The 27,526-nt window shown below is 38.9% G+C and overlaps 2 protein-coding genes across 2 annotated transcripts in view; one reads left to right on the top strand and one right to left on the bottom strand.

Annotated features, from left to right (window-relative positions):
- The window catches only part of fgf14 (fibroblast growth factor 14), a 110,787-nt gene extending 101,058 nt beyond the window's left edge, over positions 1 to 9,729 (bottom strand). Inside the window, exon 1 of the mRNA XM_054786483.1 lies at positions 9,473 to 9,729. Within this exon, the coding sequence (XP_054642458.1) occupies positions 9,473 to 9,563 (91 nt within the window). The 5' untranslated portion in view covers positions 9,564 to 9,729. The remainder of the gene's footprint in view (positions 1 to 9,472) is intronic.
- Positions 1,324 to 27,008, top strand: cfap97d2 (CFAP97 domain containing 2). The gene is made up of 6 exons (XM_054786484.1): positions 1,324 to 1,410; positions 23,215 to 23,362; positions 23,433 to 23,532; positions 23,616 to 23,696; positions 26,221 to 26,407; positions 26,569 to 27,008. Exons 1-5 carry the CDS (start codon positions 1,401 to 1,403, stop codon positions 26,263 to 26,265), a joined length of 384 nt encoding a protein of 127 aa, XP_054642459.1. The 5' UTR covers positions 1,324 to 1,400; the 3' UTR covers positions 26,266 to 26,407; positions 26,569 to 27,008.
- Positions 27,009 to 27,526: the final 518 nt, after the last annotated feature.

Below are 27,526 nucleotides of genomic sequence, written 5' to 3'. Positions count from 1 at the left end.
CTAGGCAAAGCGTGTAACAGAGACGCAAAAATAGTCAAACTGAGAGAGATTTGGTAAAGCAGTGATCAAACAAGCTGACTACGATTAGCGTAGTTGGCAACCTTAAGTGATACAGTAGACAAGCAGGATTTGCCGCCGCATGCCGATCGGCTTTTGTGATCGGCTTTGAAAGGTGTTTCTCGGCATATGCGATCACGTGTTTTTTTAAAAATTAAAAATTTTTAAAAATCAAACAGTATTGATCTATGGCTTATCGATCGGAGCATCCCTAGTATATATAGTATACTGTACATACATATACACTATATATGTATATGTATATATACATATATATATATACACATATATATATATATATATATATATATATATATATATATTTTGATATATTTATATTAGGGTTGTCTGTCGATTAAAATATTTAATCATGATTAATCGCATTTTGTCCATAGTTAACTTGTAATTAATCGCATTAATCACAAATAAAAATGCGTTTTGTCTATAATAAGTAGGGTGAATGTCTTTGTTGTAAACAATCCAATACGCAACTGCAACAATAATAACATAAAATTTTATGTAAAGGGATATAAATTTTGGAAATATGGGCCATTATGTTAAAAATAATAATATACAGCCAGAAAGCATATCCATCCATCCATCTTCTATGCTGCTTATCCTCACTAGGGTCGCAGTTATGCTGGAGCCTATCCCAGCTGACTTCGGGCGAGAGGCGAGGTACACCCTGGACTGGTTGTCAGAAAGCATTTTTATTATTATTTTTATTTTATTATTAGCATATTAGCTCTTAACCACTCCCATAAAGCTTCAGCAAGTAAAATATGTGAGTGAGACCTCTCACACGGAGATCTCTCACTGTGACACAAACATGTTATTTTGATTACAGTGTCAGGTCAAACTAAGAGTTCTTTATTTATGAGTTTCAAATTCCAAATGTTTGTGAGTAGAAATGTCTATTTAGGAACATTCAGAAAGGATTATTATTACATGTTTGTCACAATGCACTTTTTCTTAATGAAATGTTCAAATGAAAATACCTAAAACACATTTTACATTTCAGCAGGACAATAATCATAAAAATAACATTAGTCAAAATTGCAAACTCAATGTAATTTCATTTCTCTTTTAAAAGAATCATTAAAATACACAAATAATAATAATTATATTATAGTAAATATTATTTTATTAAAATACAGTAATTATTAATGAAAAATCCCCCAGTTCTTGTATGTTGAACGCGAGCGGCGATTTGGCCTATTTTGTTCGACAGTCCTTGAACGCACCTTCTAACGTTCACCCATGCAAAGATGGATTACTAAGCTGTATTTTTCCCCTTTTTCTTTCACCTCATATTTGGCCCCAAATGCTGATACTATGTTGGAATGCATAAAGGTAAGATTTGATGACCTTATTGAGTGCTAATGTGTATATTTGTGGTACACAACCTCTCTGAAAGACGAAGTCCACCAGGCTGGATGGTGGCTCTGCATTGATTTCGTCCTTTTCATTTGATGTTGTTCATGTCATAGTTTTACACAATACATAATAAATAAGATCAATCAGATCGCTATAATGTACGTATGGCTTAGTGAGGTGTTGAAAATCTTTCCCTAGCTAGTTCGATGCTAATGCTAGCACTGCTAATGCTATTTGCAGCCACTCAATTTCAGCCACGGTCGTCACATTGACAGCCCAAAGAACATCTCCGAACCCAAATTTTAGCTCACAGTTCAAAGCAAAAATCAGCGGCGACAACTCGCATCTAAAACACACTCGTTAGTTGGGACACTCCAAGTTGGGACATGCCAAAGTATCACTGTATATGACAATAAAAGCAGTACCTGCATTGCTCCAGTCTCTGGCAGGCGACGTAATCGGTGATAACTCAAATCACAGCGATAGTAAATACAAAGAACTTCGGTCTTGTTGCAAGAGCCATTTGCCGGGGCTTTTAAGCTAAATTTACCAATTAAAAAAACACTTAATTTCTCCATTTCTGCTCAATAATTGTTCCCGCTTGTGGCTATTGCGTCAATCAAACTACGGTATGGGCCGAGGGTCAAACAGGATGTGCACACTTTCGCGCGTGAAAAAAAGTGCCTTTAAAGGAAACGTCAGGTAACGCGCCATTAACGCTTTAACTTCGACAGCCATAATTTCTATACATAGACACAGTCACACACAGTAACTGTTACATGTTTTCCAACAATCTGAGCAAACAGAAACAAAAACACACAATAATCTCATAAACGTAAAAGAGAGTAAAACACCAGCATGGTGTCGTTGAGCTTTTCCTGCACAGTTCACATTATGGCCAAAGCGTAATAAATGAGCTGCAGGCCAGCAGTGACTCATGAAATCATATCAGCAATCAATCATAATCAAATCAATGAGATGTACTCAGAGCACAGGAAAGCAGCAGGACCCGGCGGACCTTGACGTGTATTTCTGCAGTCATCATCAGACTTTAAAAAAACAAAGAGGTCCAGCTGTGTCATTTGGCTTGATTGAACAGCATCATTAATATACTTACGTGTTTACAGAAATGACCAAGTAACAGAATGATGAGAAAGGGGTACCAGAGACGGTGCCATCACTTCGAAGGGAATGACGCACAGATTATAGTGATTTGCAGCTATAACCATAGAAAAATATACTGCAAACACATTGATTAAACAGGGGAAAGAGTGTTGAATATTTTGTTCGTGTCTGTTGTGTATAAAACACATAAGCCTGTTTGCTTATCGACATTTTTTGACATGCAAAAGTGTGTCACAAAGACGATGAAAAGAATAATACAAAACGGTGGAACTCACGTTTCAGCTGCTGTGATTTCTCATTGTGCGCCATTGTGCGCCAAATGTATATTACTGTATCCCAAACATGTACTTGGACCAAACTCCCACAAACGTGTACACGTCACAAACGCAACCAGCGTAGCCCACACGCAAAGTAACTAAAATTGAATCGTGAAAGACTATATGCAAATAAGCTTTGCTCCGCCTTGACACACAATATGAACGTCAGAGTATTTGCGTGTTATTTCTCCAGTTTTTCATCAAAATTCCGTCCATAACCAAAGTGACTGATTCTAAATCAGAAATATTATTTGTAATATGGCATATTATTTATTGTAATATGCAGATTCGCTGGAAAATAACAGTTTTGCTCGCCACTTGTCCCGCTTTTGTTGCCCTTTCAGAAGACTGACCCAAAAATGTAAAACATTTTTTTCAAAACCTTTGACTTAAAACTCATTTATTTACTCATGCAAAGTGCAAATCGAGCATTTATTAAAAATAATAATAATAATAAGAAAATTACAGTAAATAGAAAATACAGTAAATTACAGTATTTTTAATGCAAACGTTACAATTGATATTTCAGTAAACGGTGCCCTGCTGCCATGAAATATACCAAAATGTGAGATTTTCTAGCAAGTTTTTCTTCATAATGAAGTGAAACACAACAAGTGACACTTTATTTTAATATACAAATTGGTTAGAAAATAATAACTTTAATTTTTGCTTGCCATGTCAAGCTTTTGGTACCCCTTTAGGGAGAATAACCCTAAAATGAAATGAGCCTACTTGCTGAAGAGAAATGATCAAATCCCATGTTTGCAGATGGCTGGCGGATAGTTGTCGGAGCTCCAGACTTTTTTTATGTTGTGTAGCGTTTTCTTTCTTTCTTTCTTTCTTTCTGGGTGGGTCATCATGTCACTGAGGAAGGAGGGTTTGTTTTTTGTGACGTCATGAAAAGCCACAACTTCACCAGCGAGCATTTGGCCGCCACTTTTCTCAAAAATGAATGAAGCAAGTGAGGGAGATGATACATTTTTGACATGTTTGGCTCATAAACAAGCTCTAGGGACACTTACTGTATTACTTTTACACATTAAACATGGCCCATGGCATAGGGCCACACTGAAATTACTTGTGTTTCACAAACTTTTAGGATAATTTCAACTCTTTAATGAACCTAACGTGTTTTGCTAACAGTAACGACAACTTAACAACCTTCAACAAACCTAAGATAGGCATTTTTGTAAACACTGAAGTCTATTTTTGAGTGGTCGATGAACCCAACGTAAGCGTTACTGTAAACGTTGACGACTGAGAATGTGACTGCATTGAGAATGCTGCACCTGTTTGCCAGGTAGTTGGAAGGTTATGTAATAAAAACATTAGTGTTACTATTGTTCGAAACATTACAAAGTAGGAATACGGCCACACTGAAGAGAAAAAAAATTGTGAAATATATTTTTATCAAAGTAAAACTAGAATATTTTGTTGTTTTTACATTTTTCAGCGGCTAACTTCTTTTTACACTTGCGCAACATGTACAAATATTTTAAAAACGACATCTGAGGGACATCCGTGGCACAAATCACCTTTGCTTTATACGACTACCACCACTAAAGTGCCATTAAAGTTACGATTATTTTATTAAATGTACATCTTATTAACAGCCATTATTGTTTTTCACATTACCTTCTTTTTACACTGGATGACTGTATAGCATACCGCCTTTCAAAAATGAACATAAAACAGACATTACTACATGTGAATTTTAGACCACATTTTTCAGGAAATGCGCAATAAAACATCAAAATAAGACACAAAATAAATAAGTTGCAAGTAGCCAGCTGAAAATAACCTCTGCAGCTCATGCACACAATGAACACAAACAACAACAAACTGCATGAGAGCAGGCGGGCGGGACTATTAAGACTCCTCATTAAGTAAGGCACAGCTGAGGCACATTAGGGTTGGGCAAACAATACAAATGCATTTGTCCTGAGCTTCAAAATAAAACAAGGAAGCAAGTCCAAAAATGGTTGTAAGACGTTCTAGACGTGATCGGCATCAGTCACGTTAGTCATATTGTCATTCTTTTTCCAAACAAGCAGCTGTTGACTCCACAGGTGCTGTAGATTAAAAAAAAACAACCACTACCTGCGCCTCTAATTCCCATGCCGACCAGCTCTCTTCACACTCCTGCATTTTCCTGCAGTTCATTTTGAAGGAGAGGTTAACTGAAACAGATCAGCTATTAAATAAATGATAGCTTTGATTGCATGTACAGTATATAGACACAAGAGCATAATCCTCCCCTTAAAAAAAAAGTTGTTACTATGGAGACCACACTTTATTCACTATCATTATCGCTAACGTCTTTAATTTGTTACTGTCCTTTTTAAAGACAGCTTTGCACAGCTGTTGGGAAATTTGTGACACACCACAGACCACCCAAACAAACAAAAACACATTCCTAGACTGATAATAATAACTAATTCCTGTGAATCTGTAAAAACACGCCTTTTACTCATGCGCTCTCTGGTGAAATCTAGCAATGTGCCATGCTGGTTGGAGGCTGGTATTTTTAGCCAAACGCTGCCGCCGCTCTTCTAATTGTAGTAGGTCTGTTTTGCATGTTAAGCCACTGTTTAGCACCACTTTTTGTTACACACGCATGTTTTTTTGAACTACATAGTGTACAAAGTGTTCTATCTTATTGTCAGTGCTGTTTTCTAATCACTGCTACACTTATTAACTCTTCATTCCTGAGTGAGTACATAGTCTATACTCACCCATTACCCAACCATGCTCTGTCCTGTTTATTTTTTTTGTCAGTGCTATGTCTAATCACTACTACACTTGTTATTAACTCTTCATTCTTGTGAGTTCATTGTCAGTCCTCACCATTATCCAACTGTATTCTGTCCTATTATTTATTATGGAATGTCATATGTAGTAGTTACAGTATGGTGACAAGAACACGGCAGTTCCCAGATATTGCAACTTTATACAACAGTTATATAAACATGACCAGACGTCCTCTTTTCCTATGAACATGTTCTACTTTTGAGACCAGCCTGGGATTTGGTTGTGGATTGTCCGGAATTATGCTACCTCATAGTCCGACAGACTTTACTTTTCATTGGCTGGTCTACATGACTCCGATACCAGTGATCAGTATCACTTTTCATTGTTCAGTCAACATGTCAGTTTCATTATTGCTTCACTTAACGCCTCTATTCCATTAAGCACAGTCACCTATAGTTGCCAAAGGCAAATAACGCCCTGGGTATCATGAGTGGTCAACATCCAGCAGCTTCATCTACCCCTGCATGCACTTTAAAATCTTGATTGTGCTACTCAGCTGTTGGTGTAAAAGTCATGCGTATCACACTTGCTGTGCTGTTGTGCACAATTAACTCATCATTGCTATTAATGCTGGCTTTGGACTTTTCTCCTTACCGCTCCTTAGCACATTGGTTCTGTTGCTGCTCTTTTGTGCAACATACTTGTTAAAGAGAGCTACACTTTCCTTTACGCTTTCTCATGCACTCCAAATAGTCATAAAGTACTTATATATAATGAGTTTTTAAATCGAGGAAATAAACGCCGGCTACGTTTGTTGGCTGAGTATCTTTAGGTCTAATATTGCATACAGTAATCCCTCGTTTATCGCGGTTAATTGGTTGCAGACCTGATGTTGATAAGTGAATTTCTGCGAAGTAGCATTTCATATTTATAAATACAGTAGACGCCCCTACAACGTAAATAATCAGTTCAGAGAACGTTTATGTTATAGGGTTTTTATGTTATACGAAGCGTAAAATACATGTAAATAGCCGAATCCGTTCCAAGATCTTCCCAAACTCACCACCTTTGGCCCTTCGAAATATTCAAAGTCCACCAAATATGGTGGGAAAATATTAGAAAACGTTAGCATAAACATAGTAGAGTAACATTCCGATATAAAATAAGGTAATAAATAAGATTCCTGTAAATGAATAAAACTGAAAAACAAAAACAATCAACTAGCTTAAGGGCGACTACGATGAGGAAGGGAGAAGCCTGTCTCTCACACAAACTCACGTACACGCTGGATAAATCAGCCAATGAAATGAGAGCGTAGGCGGTGCCTCGATAATCAGCCAATGAGAGCGTGAAGCGTAGAAGGCGTCACCAAGTGTTCTGTTAGTCATGGAAAATGTTTCCCTCTCTCTGTCGCGCGAGCTATTCAAATCGAATTTCTGAACTTGCACAGACTTGACGCTTTACGTTATATGGAATTTCTTACGTAATACGATGCAAAAACTTTACATAAATTTTTTACGTTCAGTGGAATTTACGTAAAAGGAGGTTTACGTTATGCGAGATGCGAACGTCCAGTGCTACGCACAACAGGTAAGCACAACATTAACGTACTGTACAACCCGTCCTGTTGAACCGAGTGTGAAAGCCACCTGTGTAGTTAGGTAGGGAATCACAGCAATAGTAGCATCCTGAAGCCACTTCCTGACGCCATGCATCTTACTGCAAATGATGTCATATGCATCCAATTATGGGCATCTGATATTTCAGCGAGCACCTCTCCAGCCTTTATTGCAGAGGACAGTTGATGACATAACCTTCTCCTCCAACATTAACCACATTACTGACCCCATTAGATCACCGTGGCCGTCTTCCCTCGTAAAGTGACATTTGCCAAGTTTTGAGACGACATCTGCTTCGTCACTCACAACTTACTGAAGCTCCATCTCTAGATCATGACTTAATTGACTTAATAGGCAAGGAGCAGCGAATTAACTCCTCAGCGGCTATAAAAGCTCAAATGAGACACATGAACGGCAAGTTGCAGTGTGTGCGTGAAGGAAGTACTAATTGTAGAACGTGAGCAAATATGTAGCTTATTTGGCATAGATTAAGGAGATAATACGTCAAGGTCCCCTATTATGCTAAAGTGACTTTTTAATGACATTCTAACACTAATATGTGTCCCTAGAAGCTGTTTAGGAGCACCAAACATGAGAAGATAATCATGTTCCTCCCTTATTTGCTCCACTTTTGAGAAAAGAGACACCCAAACGCTCTCTTTTGAAGTTCTATTATTGAAACAGGCTTTGCTACACATCTTAAAATAAAGCGCTTCCAACTATCCGTCGGTAGGCTACTGACGTAGGAGTTGTAAGTTCGATCATTTTGTTTTTCCTTCAGCAAATAGGCTAATCTAGCATGATGTTGCTGTTAAAATGTGATTGTAATGTTGGCTGGTGTTGCGAACGTTTGTGTCCTCCTGTCCCACTCCTTAATGTTACATTGTTGCATGTGATATATAGCATCTACTACGTTGGACAAGTGCAGAGTTACAGTGCATAAGTCAAAAGTGGATAGCGCTTCTTGGAGACACACACTGTCGGAAACAGGTGTGGACAAACACAGGTCATGAGCATTAAAGCTACCGTACAAGCACACAGTTGGGCTTACAAAAAGCATTTTTAAACTGTCTACATTCCAGCTTCAACACTAGCTTTTGGACAGCACATTGACACTTAAAAGTAGTTTAATTTGGGAATTTTAGAAATATAAAGAGAATGCTAATACATACATTCATAGGTTTTGCTAATCTTCAAATTAGCTAAACTTTGCTAAACGTCAAATGTTAGCTAAACTGGATTATATATGAAATATTGCCAGTGGTGACGTCTTAGGACAAAATAAGTAATGTGTTTTTTTAGAGAGACTTGCTACTTAAGTTGTGCTGACGCCACTAACAATTAGCTCAATCCCAAAGCTACCACTTTTACCAGACGATGGCCTATGTCAAATAAGAACTGTCAAAAAAGAATTTAAGTCGGTATTGCGTACTTTTTCTGACCCAAAACATTAAGTACACCTGCACTCGACAAGAACTGCACTCGCTGTTCCCAATATTTTGGTTAGCTTCATTGGATACAAAACATTGGAAACATCTATTGGCGTATGATGCAGCAAACATTTAGCCTACAGTCAACCTGACATTACTGTTGTTACTGATGCTATTGTTGATTGACTTATTTATATTTATTGTGTGGGGGGGGGGGAGTCCTCCCCTGTGTGTGTGTGTGTGTGTGTGTGTGTGTGTGTGTGTGTGTTTCACGGATTCTCCTGCAGTGTCAGATGTGGTGCAGTTGCAGCGTGTGTGTGCGTGGAGTGCTGCTGATGCTGATGCTGAGCTCATCATCTTCCATTCGCCAGGGCATGAAGTAACAAGTAGCACTACACAACACCACCAACACACACGCACACATACAATTCTCAACAATATCACCTGATGCAGCCTGTTGTTCATTAGCATTAGAACCCCTTCTCCCCCTTAAAAACCCTGCATTGCTTTTTCTTTTTTTTTTTTTGCCAATGCAGCTGACTTGGTGGAGGGAGTGAGCCCATTTAATGGCGAGTGCTGCAGTAGGAAGCAGGATGGCATCACCTACTTGCAGTAATAACTGTAGTTATTAAAAGTTGTGAGGTATTTTTACCGGTGGATGCTGCCCCCTCCCCCATCGTCTTTCTCTAAAAAGGTGCACGGAATAAGTTCCTCCCCGTGTGTGTTTGTGTGTGTGCGTGTGATTACATAGCTGCACAAAAACCATCCAATAAAGACAAATAATGCTGCCGCTTACCACTTGGATTCTTGTTTTTCTTGAGACTCTTGCCACAAAGACACTGCAGCATATGCGTTCCTTTGCTGAAAATGTTCCAAAGAAACCACATTGATTGATTTGGGCGAATCCAGTGGCTCAAACACCCAAATAGAGATGAGATCCTTGCCGTTGCATATTAGTAATAACAAGAAGAATTTTAGTAGTAGTAATGATAGCAGCAGCAGCAGCACAGCTGGACCAGTCCTCCAGGATGAGGCTGCCAATTTTATCATATAGGAAGCAGGAAATAGACAACCATGTAATCCTGTGATGCTGCTTCTTCTTCTTCTTCTTCTTCTCGATCATAGAAAATGTACTCTTTTAATTGCATGTGTCGCACCGGGGAGGAGACGCCAGGAAGCACACACACACCACACACACTCACGCATACACACGCACGCACACACACGTACACACACACACGCACACACACACACACACAACTACAACAATAAAACCACGGCAGGCTTCCGAGGAGAGAGCCTTGTGGGTTTTTTTTAGTTGTAAAAAGAAAAGGAGGACAAGAAGAAGAAGAAGAAGCAGAGGGTGGATCAGCACCGCGTCACAGCAGCCAGGGGAGGATGCATCCTATGTAGCGAACCTCCCCAAGTCCAAATCAGACACCGCAGTTTGCATGTCTCAAGCAGTCCCGCACCGATGCGTCTGAGCCGGAGATACACTTGCGTGGATCCCCTCCCGCTGTGCGTGCACTCGCATCTCCGCCCCCCACTCCCAACAAAAAAATTACAAAATTGTAAAAAAAAATGAAATAAAAAAGTGTCCCCGTATCAGCCGGTGTTGGGAAAAAGAGGTGGATGATGATGATGATGATGAAGAGGAGGAGGAGGGGTCCATTACGTAAACACGTGGTTTGTGCCCTGTCATGTCAGAGTGATGCTGCTGCTGTGCATCACATGGCGACATTCATCATCATCATTATACGCTGGTCATAGTGTGCCATTGTAAGCATATACTGGAGTACACTTTTACATGCATTGCTGGTGCTCATACAAGTAGCAGTGTGTTAGGATGATAACAAATAGAGGGGGGTACAGCTATAGAGTGTGGGGGACATCATATGTACAGTAGGGGTGTTCAAAGTGCAGTCCAGGGGCCCGCTTATTGGACCTCGCTGTATTCTGAAAGTGAAATGAATTTATATTAATCAAATATCAGGGATGTCCGATATTGGCTTTTTTGCCGATAACCAGTATGTCCATATTGTCCAACTCTCAATTTCCGATATCAACCGATACCGATGTGTGTAACATGACATATCTTTTTCTTGAGTAAAATTAGTAACAATACTCTTAAAATGGCTACAGTTGTTTTGTTGGCTACTCCGCCCATCTCTGAGTAGATCATTCATGTATTACATATTTTATATAAGAATACATTTGTGTTTCCTCTGCCTTGATTTATCTTATTTTTGGAAAGATTTTATTTATTTTTAGTTAAAGGGGTATCGTTTAAATACATGAATTTGCTGATTATTCTGTTGATTGATAATTTTCATGTTCTTATTTTGTATTCTTATTTTACTGCATTAAAACTACTCATTAAAACCACTTTATATATATATATACATATATATATACATCTACTGTGTATGTTTTTTGGCACTACTTTGTGCTCTACAGCTGATATAATGTGAATTACTACTTTGTTGGATCAATGAAGTTCTTATCTTAGCCATCTGAGAAGATCAAATACATAATTGTTGGTGCCTAACTGTTTCCCAAGAATGTCAGTGCGTGTGTGAATGTATAAACAAGAGACATTAACTTCAATTTCTTTGTAGAAAGGTGCTTTATGAAGTACATTTTTTGTATTCACTGACAGCGCAGCCTTGCCACATCCAGTCTGTCGGCGAGTTGACGTACGGCTCAGCGAAGCGGCGTCTACGTATGTGGTTTTGACAGCATTGATTCCCCTTTTCCAGCGTGCTTTGCTGTACTGTTGTACTGTAAATACCCACTAAGTTACATGTTTAGAGCTCAAGATACTACTGTTGTCCACTGCAAAGAACATTGCATAAAACATAAACACATTTTCTGATTAAAAAAAAAAACGTTAATGCTCCGACGGCCAGCACACAGGCCGTCCTCTATCATAATGATGACACCAGGGTTTTAAACCACCCCCTATTTGCGTACCACTGAGTGTAATACATAATTAGAAAGATTATTTTGCAGAGTTTCAACTGATATACAGCGTTCCAGAATACAATTATAATTGTATGCTCACACAACATGGCATTAAACCAGATATAAAACCAAATGCAACTACTCTTTCAAGCCTCACAGTATTCCAACAGCAAATACATCTCCCACTAAAATGGTCCTACTATGTTGACAATGGGCCAGTAAATGTACTGCAGTAAGATAGTAAGTCCACACCTAGCCTTAATTCATAATGACACACCAACTGCTGCTGCAGACTTTCATTATTTTCATCAGATGCACATATTTACTATGTTTTATTGTTCGTAAATTTGGTTAGTGTGTATGTGTTAGCTACGTCATGCTGCATCAACGCCTCTGGACTTCAAACTTTTACTGACACCTCACCCGATAGATGACTGTTAGCACAGTATGGAAACTGTTAACACAGTTTCCATACCAATTTAACTTCTGTGTGCCAAAATATAGCAGCCCCTCTTCTGTGATGTATGTAGCTCAGGCATGCGGACCCCGTGATAACTGAGGCAGCATCGGATAGCCAATAGAATAGAAAATGTAAAAACACAATTGTATGACCAATATATGACTGTAATGGCAAAGGTGGACTGGATGTGTCAACGGTGCATCAACATTGTACCTTTTGAAGGGTTTTTTTTTCCTGTATTTATTTTACTACAATCATGACACAACTGTCTTGAAAGAGAAGATACCAGGAAGCCAATGAGCTGTGTTTGCATGGAGTTAGTGAGGACTTTGACCAAGTGTCTCCAAATAGCACACATTTGGAACTCCTGATCTTAAAAACCTGTGTAAAATATTACATTTTTGTAGTACCATTGTCAAATTTGAAATGGGATTAAGTAAGAACTCAAGCTATGGCCTCTTGTCCACTTCATAACACCAAAGTAGATATTTTTAATTCATTTTTTTTCAAAAAAATATATAGACGACCCTGAACAAATAATTTGTCTTCAATGTATTCAAGTTTATCTTCCTGAATGTCAATAGCATTTAGACAGATTCTTTCTGTGGCGGATAAAATTCAGCTTGTCAGCTTTCAAAAGAGCTCAAAACCAAAAGGTTAAAGACAGGTGTCCCTCAGGTCTGGCGCCCTTGGTAGCCTGGCAAACATCCGTTTTTTTCTGGGAACTTGCAGCATTTCTCTCATGTAGTTGTTTTGAAGGGTTTGTGTGTGTTTTTGGTATTTGCAGTATATTTCCCTGGCATTTGTTTTTGATCTTGCAGTGTTGATGTGATTAGAGTATTTTACATTTGCAGCATTTTCGCATCGCATTTTTTTCATGGTCTTTGGATGGTTTTGGATCACTTCTGGGTCTTCAGCGTTTGGACATTGCTGCATGTTTGCCCCTTTAGGCTACTGCAGATATTACACAAGTAGCTATTTGCTTTGTCACCTATAACACCATACCGTAATATACCACCTTTATTTACAAAGCACTTTAACAACGTGTAAACAAGGTGCTGTACGCCAGAGATCAGTATTGATCACAGATCAATATAGACTATGTAACATAATGATAAGTCTAATATATCAAATCAAATAAAAATTAGTTTAATGTTTCATGCTCTGTCAAAGAATAAAAGAGGGTTTGACATTTTTAAAAGTAAAGCGGAAAATCTGAAACGTTGATACTAATAACTAATAATAGCATAAAGCTTTAAATATAATAATATTCATAATATATATACATATATGTAATATTTTATGTCGTTTTGTAAGATAAATAAATACACCAAAATATCACAGAGGCCCCCCACATCCTTTAATTTTTCAGGATGCGGAAAAAGTTTGGACACCCCTGATGTAAAGTAAACATGCATTGTAATTCAGAAGCTAATCTTGTTGTTTCTATGTGACTGTGAAAAAATGCTATTCAAAAGAAGATATTCTATATCGGGGATTCTCAACAGGTGGGATAGGAACCAAAAGCGGGTCTTGATCCATTCTGGGTCTCGGCCTGAATCACTTTTTTCCTTATGTCCCAATTAGTTCAAGATCGGTTTCTATGATCGTCATCACCCTCTTGGTAGTCACCATCTCTGGTACCCGTCTGTGGACAAGCCCCTTGAAGGGATAATGACAACGAGAATAAAATTTTTAAATAGGAAATGTAAATTCTATTAATCCGTTCCAGATCATAAATGTGAACAAAAACATTTTTCTGAATTACTTGTTTTCCATGTAGAAAACAATGTGAAATACATATAAATAACAAATGAAATGGATAAATGAACATTTCATCAGTTTTACCTTTTATTTAAGACTTTTTGATGAATACAGCAAGGGGTGAAGGTGAAGGGAGGTGGGGGAGGGACCAAAAAACTACACAGAGGCAGTTTCACTCAAGTCCATTATTAACTTTACCTTAAAGAGTGGACAGTTAGAGCTGTAGACTTGCTCACTTGAACTTTATTGTAAACTTCAGCAGCACGTACAATCATCCCTACACATACACTGGCCCGGCTCACTGTCTGTAATGCGTCTCCCTGAAACCGTTCTCCGTGCAACCTGTGATAAAAGGTTCCTAACGACGCTACCTTTTCTACCAGTTCTTTCTTGAATTCAATAGTGTTTCTCACCGTCCGTATCAAAGTTCTGGCACTTGCAACTTTCTTTGGCATCATTGTGGGTTACTTTGCAGTCAAAATTAACAAGCACATAGAACACTCAGAAATACGCAGTGTGCTTGAACGTCTCATCAGCGCAGCGCATACATTGCTTATAACGAGGAAGACAGGAGACAAACGGAGTTGTTCATTGTTCTGTGTGGGTTCTATGACAAAATAAACTACACACACACATAATCAATTTGGATTTTTAGAAAAAATCCAAATTGGGCATCATATCCTGCATTGTGAACGTAGCCTGAGTCACCAACGCAAGCATGCGTTGTTTGGCCGCACGATAACCGAGACAACGTATGAAAACGGAGATATACTGTATGTTTTGCAATAACTTTTTTGAAAACTGAATCCTACAAAAACCAAGGCATACAAAAACTGCAAAACTGAATGGCGTTCCATGACGTAAAACGCCTTGTTTGTGCCCCGTCATGTCAACCATAGTGGAAATATTTATGATGCGATCTGGGGCGAGTGATGGAAGTGGCGAGGCAAGATGTGTGTGCACCACATGCTAAGTAAGTAAGTAGTGCACTTTTCCATTAGTCATCTTTACACTGTGATGGGACGTTTCTGTAGGGGCAAGCTCCATGATGTAGATCAGGGTGATGTATGGACACGTTAAGATGCTTATGGATAGATTGATATGTTGTTGTTTCCTTAATATAGCTCTAGGACACAGGGGCTATCGAGTGTCGCTTGTGGCTGCTGTTTGCGCCGCATGACTACATTTCTCAAAGGATTTCAAGGTTTTCCATCACAGCTGAAGAAAGTGTGCACATATTCCCTCTTTGTGTTAACCTGTGTTGTGTCACACATCATTAATTTGCAAGACACTCTTGCTCTTAAAGAACGAGGCTGAGCAAGGCTGGTGGTGGTGGTGGTGATCTGCAGAAACGAAAGCAGTTTAGGCCTCCTAAATTTAATGCAGTAGTAGTTTGTGGTAGCTAACTCTTCTAGTCCTCATCTGCAAAATATGCAACCGTACACTGTTGCCTCTGCTATTATTTGTAAACCACATGGTGGCACTGTAAGTCAGACTGACCTGAAATTTCTCACACAGTTCACTGTACTTTTCTAAACAACCCGCTGTAACTTTAGCCAAATCGCCACCAAATTTGGTATGCACCTTTATGGACTGGCAAGCACATGTCTGTAAAATGTGTGCAAAACTGGTTAAAGCATGGCCACTAACAAGCAAAATGTCTTCTCCAAGGCACGGACAGGACTTGGCAACGGTTCATAAGTCACTGACCATTTGTCTAATAATTATAAAATGAGGATATCTGCTACGCACATGCTGGAACTACACTCTGCTGCTGGCTGGAGAGATCGAATTCTGCTTTTTGCACTTTGTGAGTTGGAAACAACCTTTTTTATTGCTTCGGTGCTGTGATATGATGTGATGATGATGTCAGTGAACATTGACTTGACCTGACTGTCGTGTCATTTTTGTAATCGGTGTGAAGCAGCTTGGAGCTTTTGCTAATAGTGATGCTAACATATCCTTAGCCTAGCCCAGGGGTTGGCAACCTGAAGGTCTGGAGCCACATGTGGCTCTTCAGCCTCCTTGTTGCGGCTCCCACGCCGAGCTCTGTGGGGGGGTTTTTAACACCGAAGTGGAGGGAATATGCTGAGACCGTGAATGTATTCTGACTGCTGATTGGATTCGGAATTAGTACGGAAGATTAAGCAGAGCAAACTTACTTTCAAGAAGTGGATGAACGCTCCAAACTCGACTACAGCTGCTGGTGTTGTGGCTGCACATGAGATGGTCAGGAGGGAGAAACGGTTCAAGGATGGAGAATACGTGAAAGAATCGTTCATAAAAATGTCAGAGCATCTATTCTCAGAATTTTAAAAAATGAACAGGAAATTATTCCGAAAAATGAAAGAAATGCCTCTCTCTGCAAAGACAGTCAAAGACAGGACCAATACGATGGCAACAAACATCACCAGTAGGCAAACTGATGACATGAATTCAATGCAAACAAATTGAATTGCCTGTGATGAGTAAAGAGATAAAGAATATTGAACAGGCAGCACTGACATACAGATATGTGAACTCTGATGGGCTTTTTTATATTAAAGTTGGCTCCATGGTGTTATAATTTTACACAAAACTAATACAGCAACTAAGCCTCTGTCTGAGGCGGTGAGGAGGTCGTTTGTAATTTTTACGAGTACGAGCAAAACTATATTATGGTGTGCCTCAAGGGTCAATTCTTGGTCCCGTTCTGGTTGTAATTTTTAGTAAGGATTTTGCTGCAACTGCAAGTCTTCACTTTCCATTTTATTTGCAGATGATACAAATATCGCCATGTCTCACTCTGATTTTGGATGTCTAATTAGAAATGCAAATACCATTCTGGTATAAGCCTCAAGTTGGTTTCTGATGAGCAAACTTTGCTTGAATGTAAGCAAATCAAATTCTACACTTTGTAGAGAAAAAAAATAAAACTTCTCCTGAGCAGGAAGCAAAGCACCAAATCAATAACATAGAAGTTAAAAATGTCTCTTGGACAAGAGATTGTTCTGGAGAAACCATATTAAGTATGTTTTAAAAAATGTTTTATGGTATTATCAGTATTAATGTATCCAAATTTGACATTTTGTAACTGTAATTGTTTGGGCCGCTTCATATTCCTCATCAGTTACTCTTAATCCAGAAAACATTTTTGAGAATGATTTCAAACTGTATTTCAAACTGTACTAAATTTTTTGTGTTAAAAAGCTTCAAACTTCTCTGTTCGTGTTTAAATTCATTCACTGGAAATAATTCCAGGTACTTTTCAAATGTTTTTTGTATTATTGACAGATGTTCACTCGTATTCAGTATGTGGTCAAAAAAATCATTTACCACTTTGTCGTACGTCTGGTCACACATTTTTTCACCAACTCTGAAACTCTTTAGACGGGTCACTTTAAACTTTTATCATTCTATAAAATGTTAAGATCTGGTTTGGTGGAGCATCTGCTGTCTAGGCAAAATATTACATATATGTATCATATAATTGGAATTCATTTGTAATTTCATTTAGTCCTTGTTGTTGGTGTCGTGTTCTTTTCTTGTTCTTTTATTGCCTGAGCCGGTCTAATGATTTTGTATTGGGGGGGGGGGATCATATAAGCCCATTAGCCTTACTTTCCTCTCCTGCACAATTATTTGCCTTGGATCATCACTTTTTCATCACTGTGCATAAATAAATAAAAAAAATCAGTCTTACATTTATGCTAGCATGTCTTCCAAAGTATTTTTGACCACAGCCCATAGTGGGTGGCACAAATACGATTTCCAGTTGTGTAAAAAAAAAAAAAAAATCAGGTCACTCTTATACTCCTGAACCACTGCACACAAAAGGATGAACCTTTGTCAAAGCATGCACCCATAGTAGGGGTGTCACAAGATCTTGCAAGCTTAAAACAGATTTCTTGTTTTAAAAAAAAAACTGTTTCGTGGGCACTAGGCCTGGGACAATGATAAATTCATTAAAGGAATAGTTGGGGTTTTTTGACATGAAGTTGTATGACACCCCCATTAGCAGTGGACTATATCAACAGTGACTTACCCCCGCATTTGGTCCCACGAGTCCAGCTGGTCGGATTTCCGTGACGAGGAACGTAGTTCTGCTTAGTTGCTAGGTCATTTAAGTCAAGAGTTTGGCTTCTCAAAGCAATATGCGTTCAAACAGAGACTCACGGGACCAAATGGTGGGGGTAAGTCACTGTTGATATAGTCCACTGCTGATGGGGATGTCATACAACTTCATGTCAAAAAATCTGAACTTTCCCTTGAATTACACAATTAATGTGATTGTATCAATCTATACGTTGCCATGTGCGTGTGTGTCTGTTCTCCTCGTCTCTCACCTCCAAACAGGCAGGAAGAGTGTTCACTGTGCACTGGTTTCAGAATCTTGGTGCAGTTGTTCCACAGAACGTCATGAATAGAGTGAGCCCTTTTGTCAGTCATACAGTCTCTTTGTCTTGGTGGGTGGAGGTAGCATACATACAGAGGGCAGAGGAGTGTAACTTAGTAGAAATTAGATTAGTAGATTGCAATATGTTGTCATATATATTGTTTTTTCATTGTGCTTTTCTTAAAAGTAATGTTAAAATTTCGTCTTGTTCTCCTAGACCCAATCTTGTGTATTGTCTCGTCTCGTGACACCCCTAACCCATAGTGTGGAGGATTGCCTTGAAAGTTCTCACAACGCTCAGTGCACTCGATAAAACATTTGCTGTAACTTGAGGATGTATAGCCGAATCACTACGAAATTTGGTACACATCTTTAGGGGACTGACAAGCACATGTGTGCAAGATTGGTTCAAAAACATGGCCGCCATCAAGCAAAACATCGACCATCACTATGCATTTTTACTTAAAGACGTTATATTTGCTGTTTTCCAACACCAGCCTTGTTTTAGGGCTAGATTAAATGCAAACAGAGAGAGAGCAGCCTTTGATTTTAAAAGACAAAAAAAAGGGTTCAAAGCTCGCTCCTCTATTCCCAGTGGTCATCTATCAAATCAGTGTAATGGAGTCATTACAAAGGCAACCTTGACCTTTTACAAATGGAAACAGACATTCGAGCCATCTTAAGGGAGACTGTCTTCTTTCCAAGACAAGGAAAACATCTATAATCATTTTTACCAGAATCAGAAACCATGAAAATCAAACCACAGAGGCAAGGCTGACTCTAACAAAACCTGAAAAAGCCTTCCAAACTCATTTATCAAAAGCTGTTTTGAAGTCAACACATTTTTCAGCTAATGGATGGCGGAATAGCCAACGACTCTTAAAGCGCTCACAGGCTCCGTCAAGACGGGCCATTAAGGCCTCTGAGCTCCGGAGGGATGGATTTGACTGGGAAGTAGGCTTTATCCAAACTCGCCAACCCTCCCCGACCCCCAAAAGTGGTTGTTTTGATGACAGTTTGGCACATACGCGCTGCAGTTTATTTAATACTCCGGGCTATAAAAGGCTATAAATAATTAAGCGAGTTAACAAGACTTGAGGTTGCATAACGGTGGAGTGATTTACAAGGGCAACAAATGAGCCGAGGAGGACTGCAGTAATATAAAACATATGCAAATTTCGGTATTTGTTAAAAACAAAAATGTCAAAATGGTAATGTGCAAAAAAGTATGACAAATGTTAATTATTTATGACAAATGATGGAAGGTTTAGAAAGCTTTTTGACGAGAATTAAGCAACAAAGACAGCATCCAATAGGACTTGCTCTAAGGGCTTAACTAGACATGCAAAGTGACAGGATGGTGGCTCTGGTCAATGCACCTTTTTTTTTTTTGCTTTTCTCTATTTGGTGACACATCCTACATGAAGTCTTTCATACAGTAATGGCAGTGAACACTTTCATTAGTCAGGAAGCAAACGCGTACACTAAAGCATTAGAGACCGAGAGGAAAAACTTGCCCCCGTCCATTAATCTCACCCAGAAAAGATGGCCGTTACTGCTCACCAGGGGCCACTTCCTGCCTTGGCAATCAACAACAAGTATTCTAATGATTCCTGACAACATGGTCAGACAATATCCTCCAGGGTGCAATGATACTTTACATTGTGGCGGACGGATCAATAGCATAGATGACTGAGGAAAAAAAGATCTTTCACTTGTGCTGATTCTACAGTGACCCCTGTTGACCTTGCAGGACGTGTGGATGTAACGGTAAGGAATAATAGCCGTGCAAGAAAAAACAGCTGTGGTAAAGCTACCATACTTTACAGTATTTGATTTTAGAATATGTTAGAAAATGGTAACACACACAACACAGTTTCCGGGGGTCATACCTGGACAAATTGCTCATTTATTTTTTTTTTTTGAAAATTCAGTTGTCAAAGTGACCTCCATTTACACAGAAAACGACTGAAAAGGCTGTAGTATTCATGCCAGGCCCCTAGATAGCGAACAGTTGCTTATGGAAACAGAGGCAGAATAGGAGGTCGAAATAAGCAGTGCTGTGTTATGAAGTGACGGCACACATGTTGCGTTGGACACTTCTCCAGCAAGGTTTGTGAGCTAAAGTCAACGCCAAAGTCATTTCTTACTCATCATAACATAGATTATTTGGTTTCAGAGCTCTCTGCGTGTCAAAGCATGTAGGTGTAGGTTCAAGGTCAAGGTCACAGCAATGTCAAACACAAACACATTTTTTTGTTTTCATTTTTCATGCTATCTTCTCTAGACTTGGTGGATAAGACACATAGCCAATAGATAGCTGCATGCTCAGCTAAGACGTTTTGGGTGGCGCTTGACCTCGACCTTAAGGAGATCGCCTCAGGTCAAAGTTCACTAATAAGGAGGTTGAATAGCAACAAAGCATATCAAGTCATATATAAAATTGAAGGTCTTGATGAGGGCTTTCCAGATCTGTAAGTATGGTGTCAGTATGTTGATGTACTAACCAATAAAAAATACATGAAATGCTCAAAAATATCACACATGAGCAGTTACTTGACATTCACCAAATAGGTTCATTACAACAACAAAAATATAGCGTCAGATTTATTTTTCTTTCCATTTATTTTATTTTTGTGCCGTTTCAGTCACAACGGAATGGTTCTGACCCGCCCCAGCATTTAATCTTTATCTTACATCTTCAATTGCAGAAACTGCAAACAAATGGAAATAGGGCACATTTTATTTTATTCTGCAAGTTTAATGTGACAAAATCAAGTCAGCCACAGAGGCAAGGTGTGGATTTCAGGGCTCTGGCTAAGCAGTGTGATGCAGCTCTGCACCTCTAAACAGGATGCCCTCATGGGATGTGTTACCTTAGTCACTTTCCATCACACAGACACACAAAAAACTCCTATATAGTGACCTTGGGGAAATGCACTGACTCCTCATCCTCTAGCTGCCGATCTCGTTCACAGTTTCACCCTCGGGGGACGGACGATTTAGGAAAATATGAGCAGCCATGCTGGTGTTTGACTCAAGTGAATTTCAGCGCTGACTGCGGATGTTTGGGAGCGGAACGCAGAGTAAAAACATGAATGGCGAGGAGTTGACAGATGAAATGAAAAATGATAGCCACGTAGAGTCTCTGTTGCGTTGGTGTGAATCAAGTCTTTATGTCCTGCGAGACTGGTATCTCCACTACAGTTTCAAATAAGGGTCCTCCTTAGTAACTGCTCGCATCCACCTGTCATTTGGAATAAGATCCCAAAACAGGCTTCAGTAGCTTAAACACAGCTTTACTCAATAAAGTTGGTCATTAATACAAATTTTGAAAGTGCAAAATACCTTATGAAATGTGGTAAATAAAAATAGTGAGCCCATCTTCAGCTCTTTTGCTCCTTAGAAATTGCGGTTGCCAACTATTATTCATGTTTTGCACTAGTTTGAACTAGTTTGGCAGAGTGAGGGATCAGACGTGTGAGGTAGTTTATAAATGTGTTCTACAGGGTTAGGGTTAGGGTTAGTGGTGCTAAATAAATTAACTTTGAATGGATGTGCTGTCCTGCAAAAAACTATTTCATTATTTTATATTATATTTTATTGTATTTGATTGAATATATATTGAATATTCCCTCCTGCACTTAAATAGTGTGCATTGTACTTCTATTCTACACCAGTGCAAACTAGTGATATCGAAATTAACAGTATAAGCTGTCATAGCTGGATATGACCAGTAGGAGACAGTGTTGTCACGTATTCACATTCATTCACAAACGATATCAATGGGATTCATTCAACAAAATAATGGTACTTTTTTTCTCTGGCGCAAATATACGTAATAGTAATGGGTATTTTTGTCTATTCTGTGGCTGAGTGTGTTTCTGGGTGACTGTGTGACTATATTACTTAAGCAGATAGTATGCAGCACGTTTTCAAAGTGACCAAAGTGTCACGAGACGTGGAGCTGTGAGTGCTTCACCCCCAGTATGCAGAGACAGAATGCGGTGGTGGAAAATAAAAATACTGTAATAAAGCTGGTGCAGGATAAACAACAGAAAGCGACAGAGGTGAAAAAGGCTCTGTGAAAAACACACACAGAAGACTTGGACTGTAGTAACAGGTAAGGGAACCACCTAGATGGCAGCACGGGGGACGTACACACAGGCGATGAGCAAAGATACAATGAACCGCGCTGGGCTTTTAAACCCCACCCGCGATTGCGGCCAGCTGTACAACATACCACCGGGGTGAAGCGATTGCAGTTTCCCCCTAGCAGGAAGTGCAGCACACCAAAATAAGAGCGCAGGACAGGAAGTGCTAACTCCTGTCCTGCGGAACGTGACACAAAGCTATTATTGTTGTCATGCTGGAAAACAAAAAAACACCAAAGAGTTTGTTTTTGTTTTTTTCCATTCAAATTCAATAAAACAATATTACACATTTTAAATCGAATTTAACACTTTTAAAAATAAATGTTTGTTTTTTAAATAATTATATATTTAGGCAGTTGCAGGTTGAATTCATGTACTATATTAATTTACCATTAGGCTCCCTTCCATCTATTTAAAAAATTATATTTGGAATGTTTATTATGTATGTTTTCATATAGTTACATAATTTTGGTGCAATTGCGAATTTTACAATTAATTTGGTACAATTAAGAATTAATTTATTAGTGGATTTATTAAGGCGGAATAAAAACTTCAACAAATCATCAACATTGGGAAAAAATGTAAAATATACTATATATATATATATATATATATATATATATATACAGTATATATATATATATATATATATATATATATACACACAGTATATATATATATGCATTTGACATTTATGAATATATATTTTTAGCACAGTTTATATGCATTTTATATATTGCTATATTTTCTCGGATTTTGCTAAAGTCACTCAAAAGCTTCATTATCTTTGTGTGTGTGCATATGTGTGTGTGTCCAAATAGAAACCATTCAAATGTGCTGTCTGCTGCTGTTGCTGCTGCCATGGCAACCAGGAGTGGCAGAAAACAAACTCATATGCTGGTCTTTCTTAAGGGGAGGGGGCATGAACACATTCTCCTGCAGGTGTAGCTTGCTGCAAACTTCAATGAGGTGAATACTTATTTTTGTACTGATAGTTATTTTCTACAATTAGACCTTGTTTTATTGTCCCTTTTTTCAGTATGTTATCACATCTGGCATATCAACCAGTTCTGCCCAGTGGGAACAAGTACCTTCAACAGAAATGGGACCCGATGTCGTATGATTTACACAGAAGAAAGGTATCTTTGACTTTAAAAAACTCATGATGTTATTTGTATGTCTTTATGTCCTGTCTTTATGTCCATGTAATTGCTTCCTATAGTTGAAGACCATGAAACCAACAGTAGACACAACAGCTCCAAAGACATATAAGCACCTGTCTTTGAGGCTGAAGATACTAAAGGTAACTACAATACAGCCAGCTACAAACTAATTTAAATATTAGTCAATGACAACACAGGTTTTTATTATTAAGAGAGAAATAAAATCCAAACCTACATGGCCCTGTGTGGTAAAGTGGTTTCCCATCTAAACCTAATAACTGGTTGGGCCACCCATAGCAGCAACAACTGCAATCAAGTGTTTGTGATAACTTGCAATGAGTCACTTACAGCGCTGTGGAGGGATATTGACCCACTCATCTTTGCAGAATTATTGTAATTCAGCCACATCAGAGGGTTTTGGAGCATGAACCACCTTTTTAAGCTCCCGCAAACACACGCAAACGCGTGTGACGTTGTGCTTTGGCACAAGCACATCACTTCCCGAATACTTTGCGTTCACATTAACAGGTCGCATTTTTTTGGTAATGTGAACGATCACATAAAAAAATTTAATTTGTAAAAAAAAGTCAGAATTGGGCATCATACCCTGCAGGGTGAACATAGGCTTAGTCACTGAAAAAGAGTGCTGACAGCGTTCAGGATTTAGTCAGTGCACAGAAATGTAATACACACATTCGTTGTTTGTCCTTAAACCTGACTGGACTTTAATAGATGCAGTCAGTGGAGCGGATTCAAAGGGAAATTATGTTGTCTTGCTAGAAACTACATAATCATGTTAGTTGAATACTTTGAATGGGAAAACATTTTACTCAACAAATTCACTGAAAACATCAAGTATTTTCAAGTCAACAGACTAAAGTCAGAGGCAGGTCCCGAGTCACTGATGTCAAAGTGCAAGTCTTTGATGATATTGTCAAGTCTAGTCCAAAGTCATCAAAATTGTGACTCGAGTTCTAACTAACTCAAGTCCAAGTCGCGTGACTCGAGTCCACACCTATGGTCAGTGTGCAACATTTCAACCCGAGCATTGAATTACACACCAAAAAACATGAGCAGTAGCCCTAGAAAAAAGGGTACCATACTTGCCTCTGTTGGTCTGCTGGTCTCGCTGGTCAAGATTTGTCATGCCGCCAGTGTACTTCAGAGCTACTCTGCATAGCTTACAAACGGCCTGGCTTCTGTCTAGTTTTCCGCCCTTTTAAGACACTCCATATTTTAGATTTTTGTTTTGCTGATGTGTTGAAAATCGTTCGCCGTGACGAGCTAGTGCTACTATTTACAGCCATTTTCAAATTCAGTCACTGTAAGCTACGGAGCATACGTGACAGTTGTTTCGACTGCAGCCCAGGTTTTCGCGTTGTTTTAGAGAGGCACTGTCAACCAATTGCTAGTCTTGCAATGCCCAGTGCTTAACTCTACAATCAATTAATCTAAGGATTTATGGCTGATGATTTATGATTTATAATTCTTATCAAGCTGGGAGGCTTGTAGAGGTGGAGGTGGAAAAGCGCTATATAAATGAAAGACCATTTATAGGTGTATTCTGTTGCTCTGGTGCAGGGGTCACCAACGTTTTTCCTTGTGAGAGCTACTTTTACAAAATGAAAATGGCCACAAGCTACTCATTTTTGTAACATTTATTTTCAGAGCTTCTTTTAAACCCAAACAAAGCAAATATGCTTCTTTTACCAGAACATTAACAAAATGCTGGTGTCCACAACTCACATTTTGTATTACAGAATGCATTTCTTTCTACTGTTCTTTCATTATTAACTGAAAACCTGAATGAAAAGCAGGCTTGTGGGCACCTCATGTGGTCGTGGGGGGGCTACCTGGTGCCCGCGGGCACCACGTTGGTGAACCCTGCTCTGGTGTGTCCTATTACATTTCTTATTTAGTCAATAAATCGCACTGAAGGTCTATGCTCAGTTTCAGATTTGGTAGGATAGGTTTTGCCTGTGTAGACTGCATTTAGAGGTGAAAACAACAAGAAAACCAGAGAGCTGTCTATGGGTGAAAAGATGGAAAATCAATTAGAATCATTGCACAACATGTCATAGCCAGTACAACCATGTGGAATTGCCTGAAGGAGAAGTGGTGTACTAAGTAACAGACGTCCGCCGGGTAGATCAAGGAAAACATCAGCAGTTGGTGACAGACACATTGTGAGAGCTGTAAAGAAAGACCCTAAAACAACGGTGAGTGACATCAGCAACAACTTACAGAGGGCAGGAATGAAGGTATCCCTGTCTCCTGTTCATAGATGACTTCAGAAGACGAGTTGACAATGAAGATTCGGAGGGAAAACATTCTACTCCAAGGCAAAATATCCCACATTATGATGACCACTGGGAGGGTCGACAACAGGAATTATTACGAAAAATAAAATTGGAATATATTTACATAACAAGGTCAAGGTCAAATTTATTTATAAAGCACATTTCCAACAGTTAACTGCCCAAAGTGCTGTACAGCAGCCAATGAAACACAAACTACACAACACACCTAATAAGATATTGTACAATCGAAAGGTAAAAACAATGGACCAAATTAATGACACTGATAAAACAGTAAAAACAAACAAAAAAAACAATTAAACAAAAATAACAAATAAACAACAAGTAAACTGGTATTTTTTTGTAGTCTGGGTATGGAGAAACGTCAGCGGGAGTTGGTGCGGATCACTAAAGAGAACCAAGAGATCCTGCTGCGTCTGGACCGGTGCAAGTCTCAGTATGACGTCAGGAACTGGCACCAAGACTGGCTCAAAACTCTGACGGTGATGGATGCCATCGCACGCTACCCAGGAGGAAGAAGAAGTCAGCAAAAGGTCTTTGCTGTTGTTGCTATCAGGAGTCTAATTTCGTAATTGAAGTTTATTTTTCTTTAATGAAATTCCCTTGAGAAAAATACTAATACATTATTTTATTTGCTTGAAATATTTAATATATCTAATTTTTCATATAATACCGTATTCTGTGTGTCAATTAGGAGAAGGCCAGCAAAAGGAGTGGCGACAAAAAACAGCAGTGGATGAAGCCGCAGCACAACACCATTACAGTGTCGACAATGAAGTTGAAAGCTAAACAAAAATGAAGAAAAAATAAATTAGGATGAAAACAACAGCAAAAGAAGACATAGGAGAGAACTGTGTAACGGTGCAACAGAAGACTTCACCAGGCCACGAGGGAACAGATGACAGTCAAGTTTGAAGGAGGCATTAAATGTCTTATTTGAGTGTTTTTATATATAATAAAGAGTACCAATTTAGATTAAGACCATATCCTTGATATTGCATCTGCTGCTTTAATTGCAAAGATTTGGGAATAAGGAAGATATTCTGACTTACAATTGATTTATTCCACGTAATATTTGCAAGTACAGTTGAAAGTACAACCATTTGTAACAGAATCAGGCAAAAAAGTGCTCCATTTTAGACATTATTAATTTTAAAAAATACAGTCTGTGTATTTACAGAAGAAATGGCTGTTTTCATATTATGTTATACATATACCAGTATTGTATTAACTGTTACTGAGTATGATGTATGAGTATACAAACGTCTGATCAACTCCTAGTGATCTTGGTCATTTCATCCTCTCTCCCAAAGACAGCTGGGATAGACAGCTCCAGCATACCCACCACCCCAGTGAGTACAAGCGCTATAGAAAATGGATGGATTATGACTCTGCTTCACCTGACCCCCCCGACTGCACATCACTGTGCCTTGGCCATGTAGTGCAGCAGGGACAAATTGTGTCTGTGCAGGCCAAGGTTATGGCAGTTCTTAATTACCCACAGCATATATAACCAAGAAAGAACTACGTTTGTTAGAGTTGATGGGGTAAAAAAAAAAAAAAAAAAAAAGTTGATGGGGTACTAACCGAGTGGGGGGGGGGGGTTTCCACCGTTGTGTTCCCTCTCAGGGAACTCCTTAAAGCAGGCGTGT

The sequence above is a fragment of the Dunckerocampus dactyliophorus genome, chromosome 9 (genome assembly GCF_027744805.1).
Source record: "Dunckerocampus dactyliophorus isolate RoL2022-P2 chromosome 9, RoL_Ddac_1.1, whole genome shotgun sequence".
NCBI lineage: Eukaryota > Metazoa > Chordata > Actinopteri > Syngnathiformes > Syngnathidae > Dunckerocampus > Dunckerocampus dactyliophorus.
Note: the sequence above shows the minus strand (reverse complement) of the source record. Positions and strands in the feature narration are given on the sequence as shown.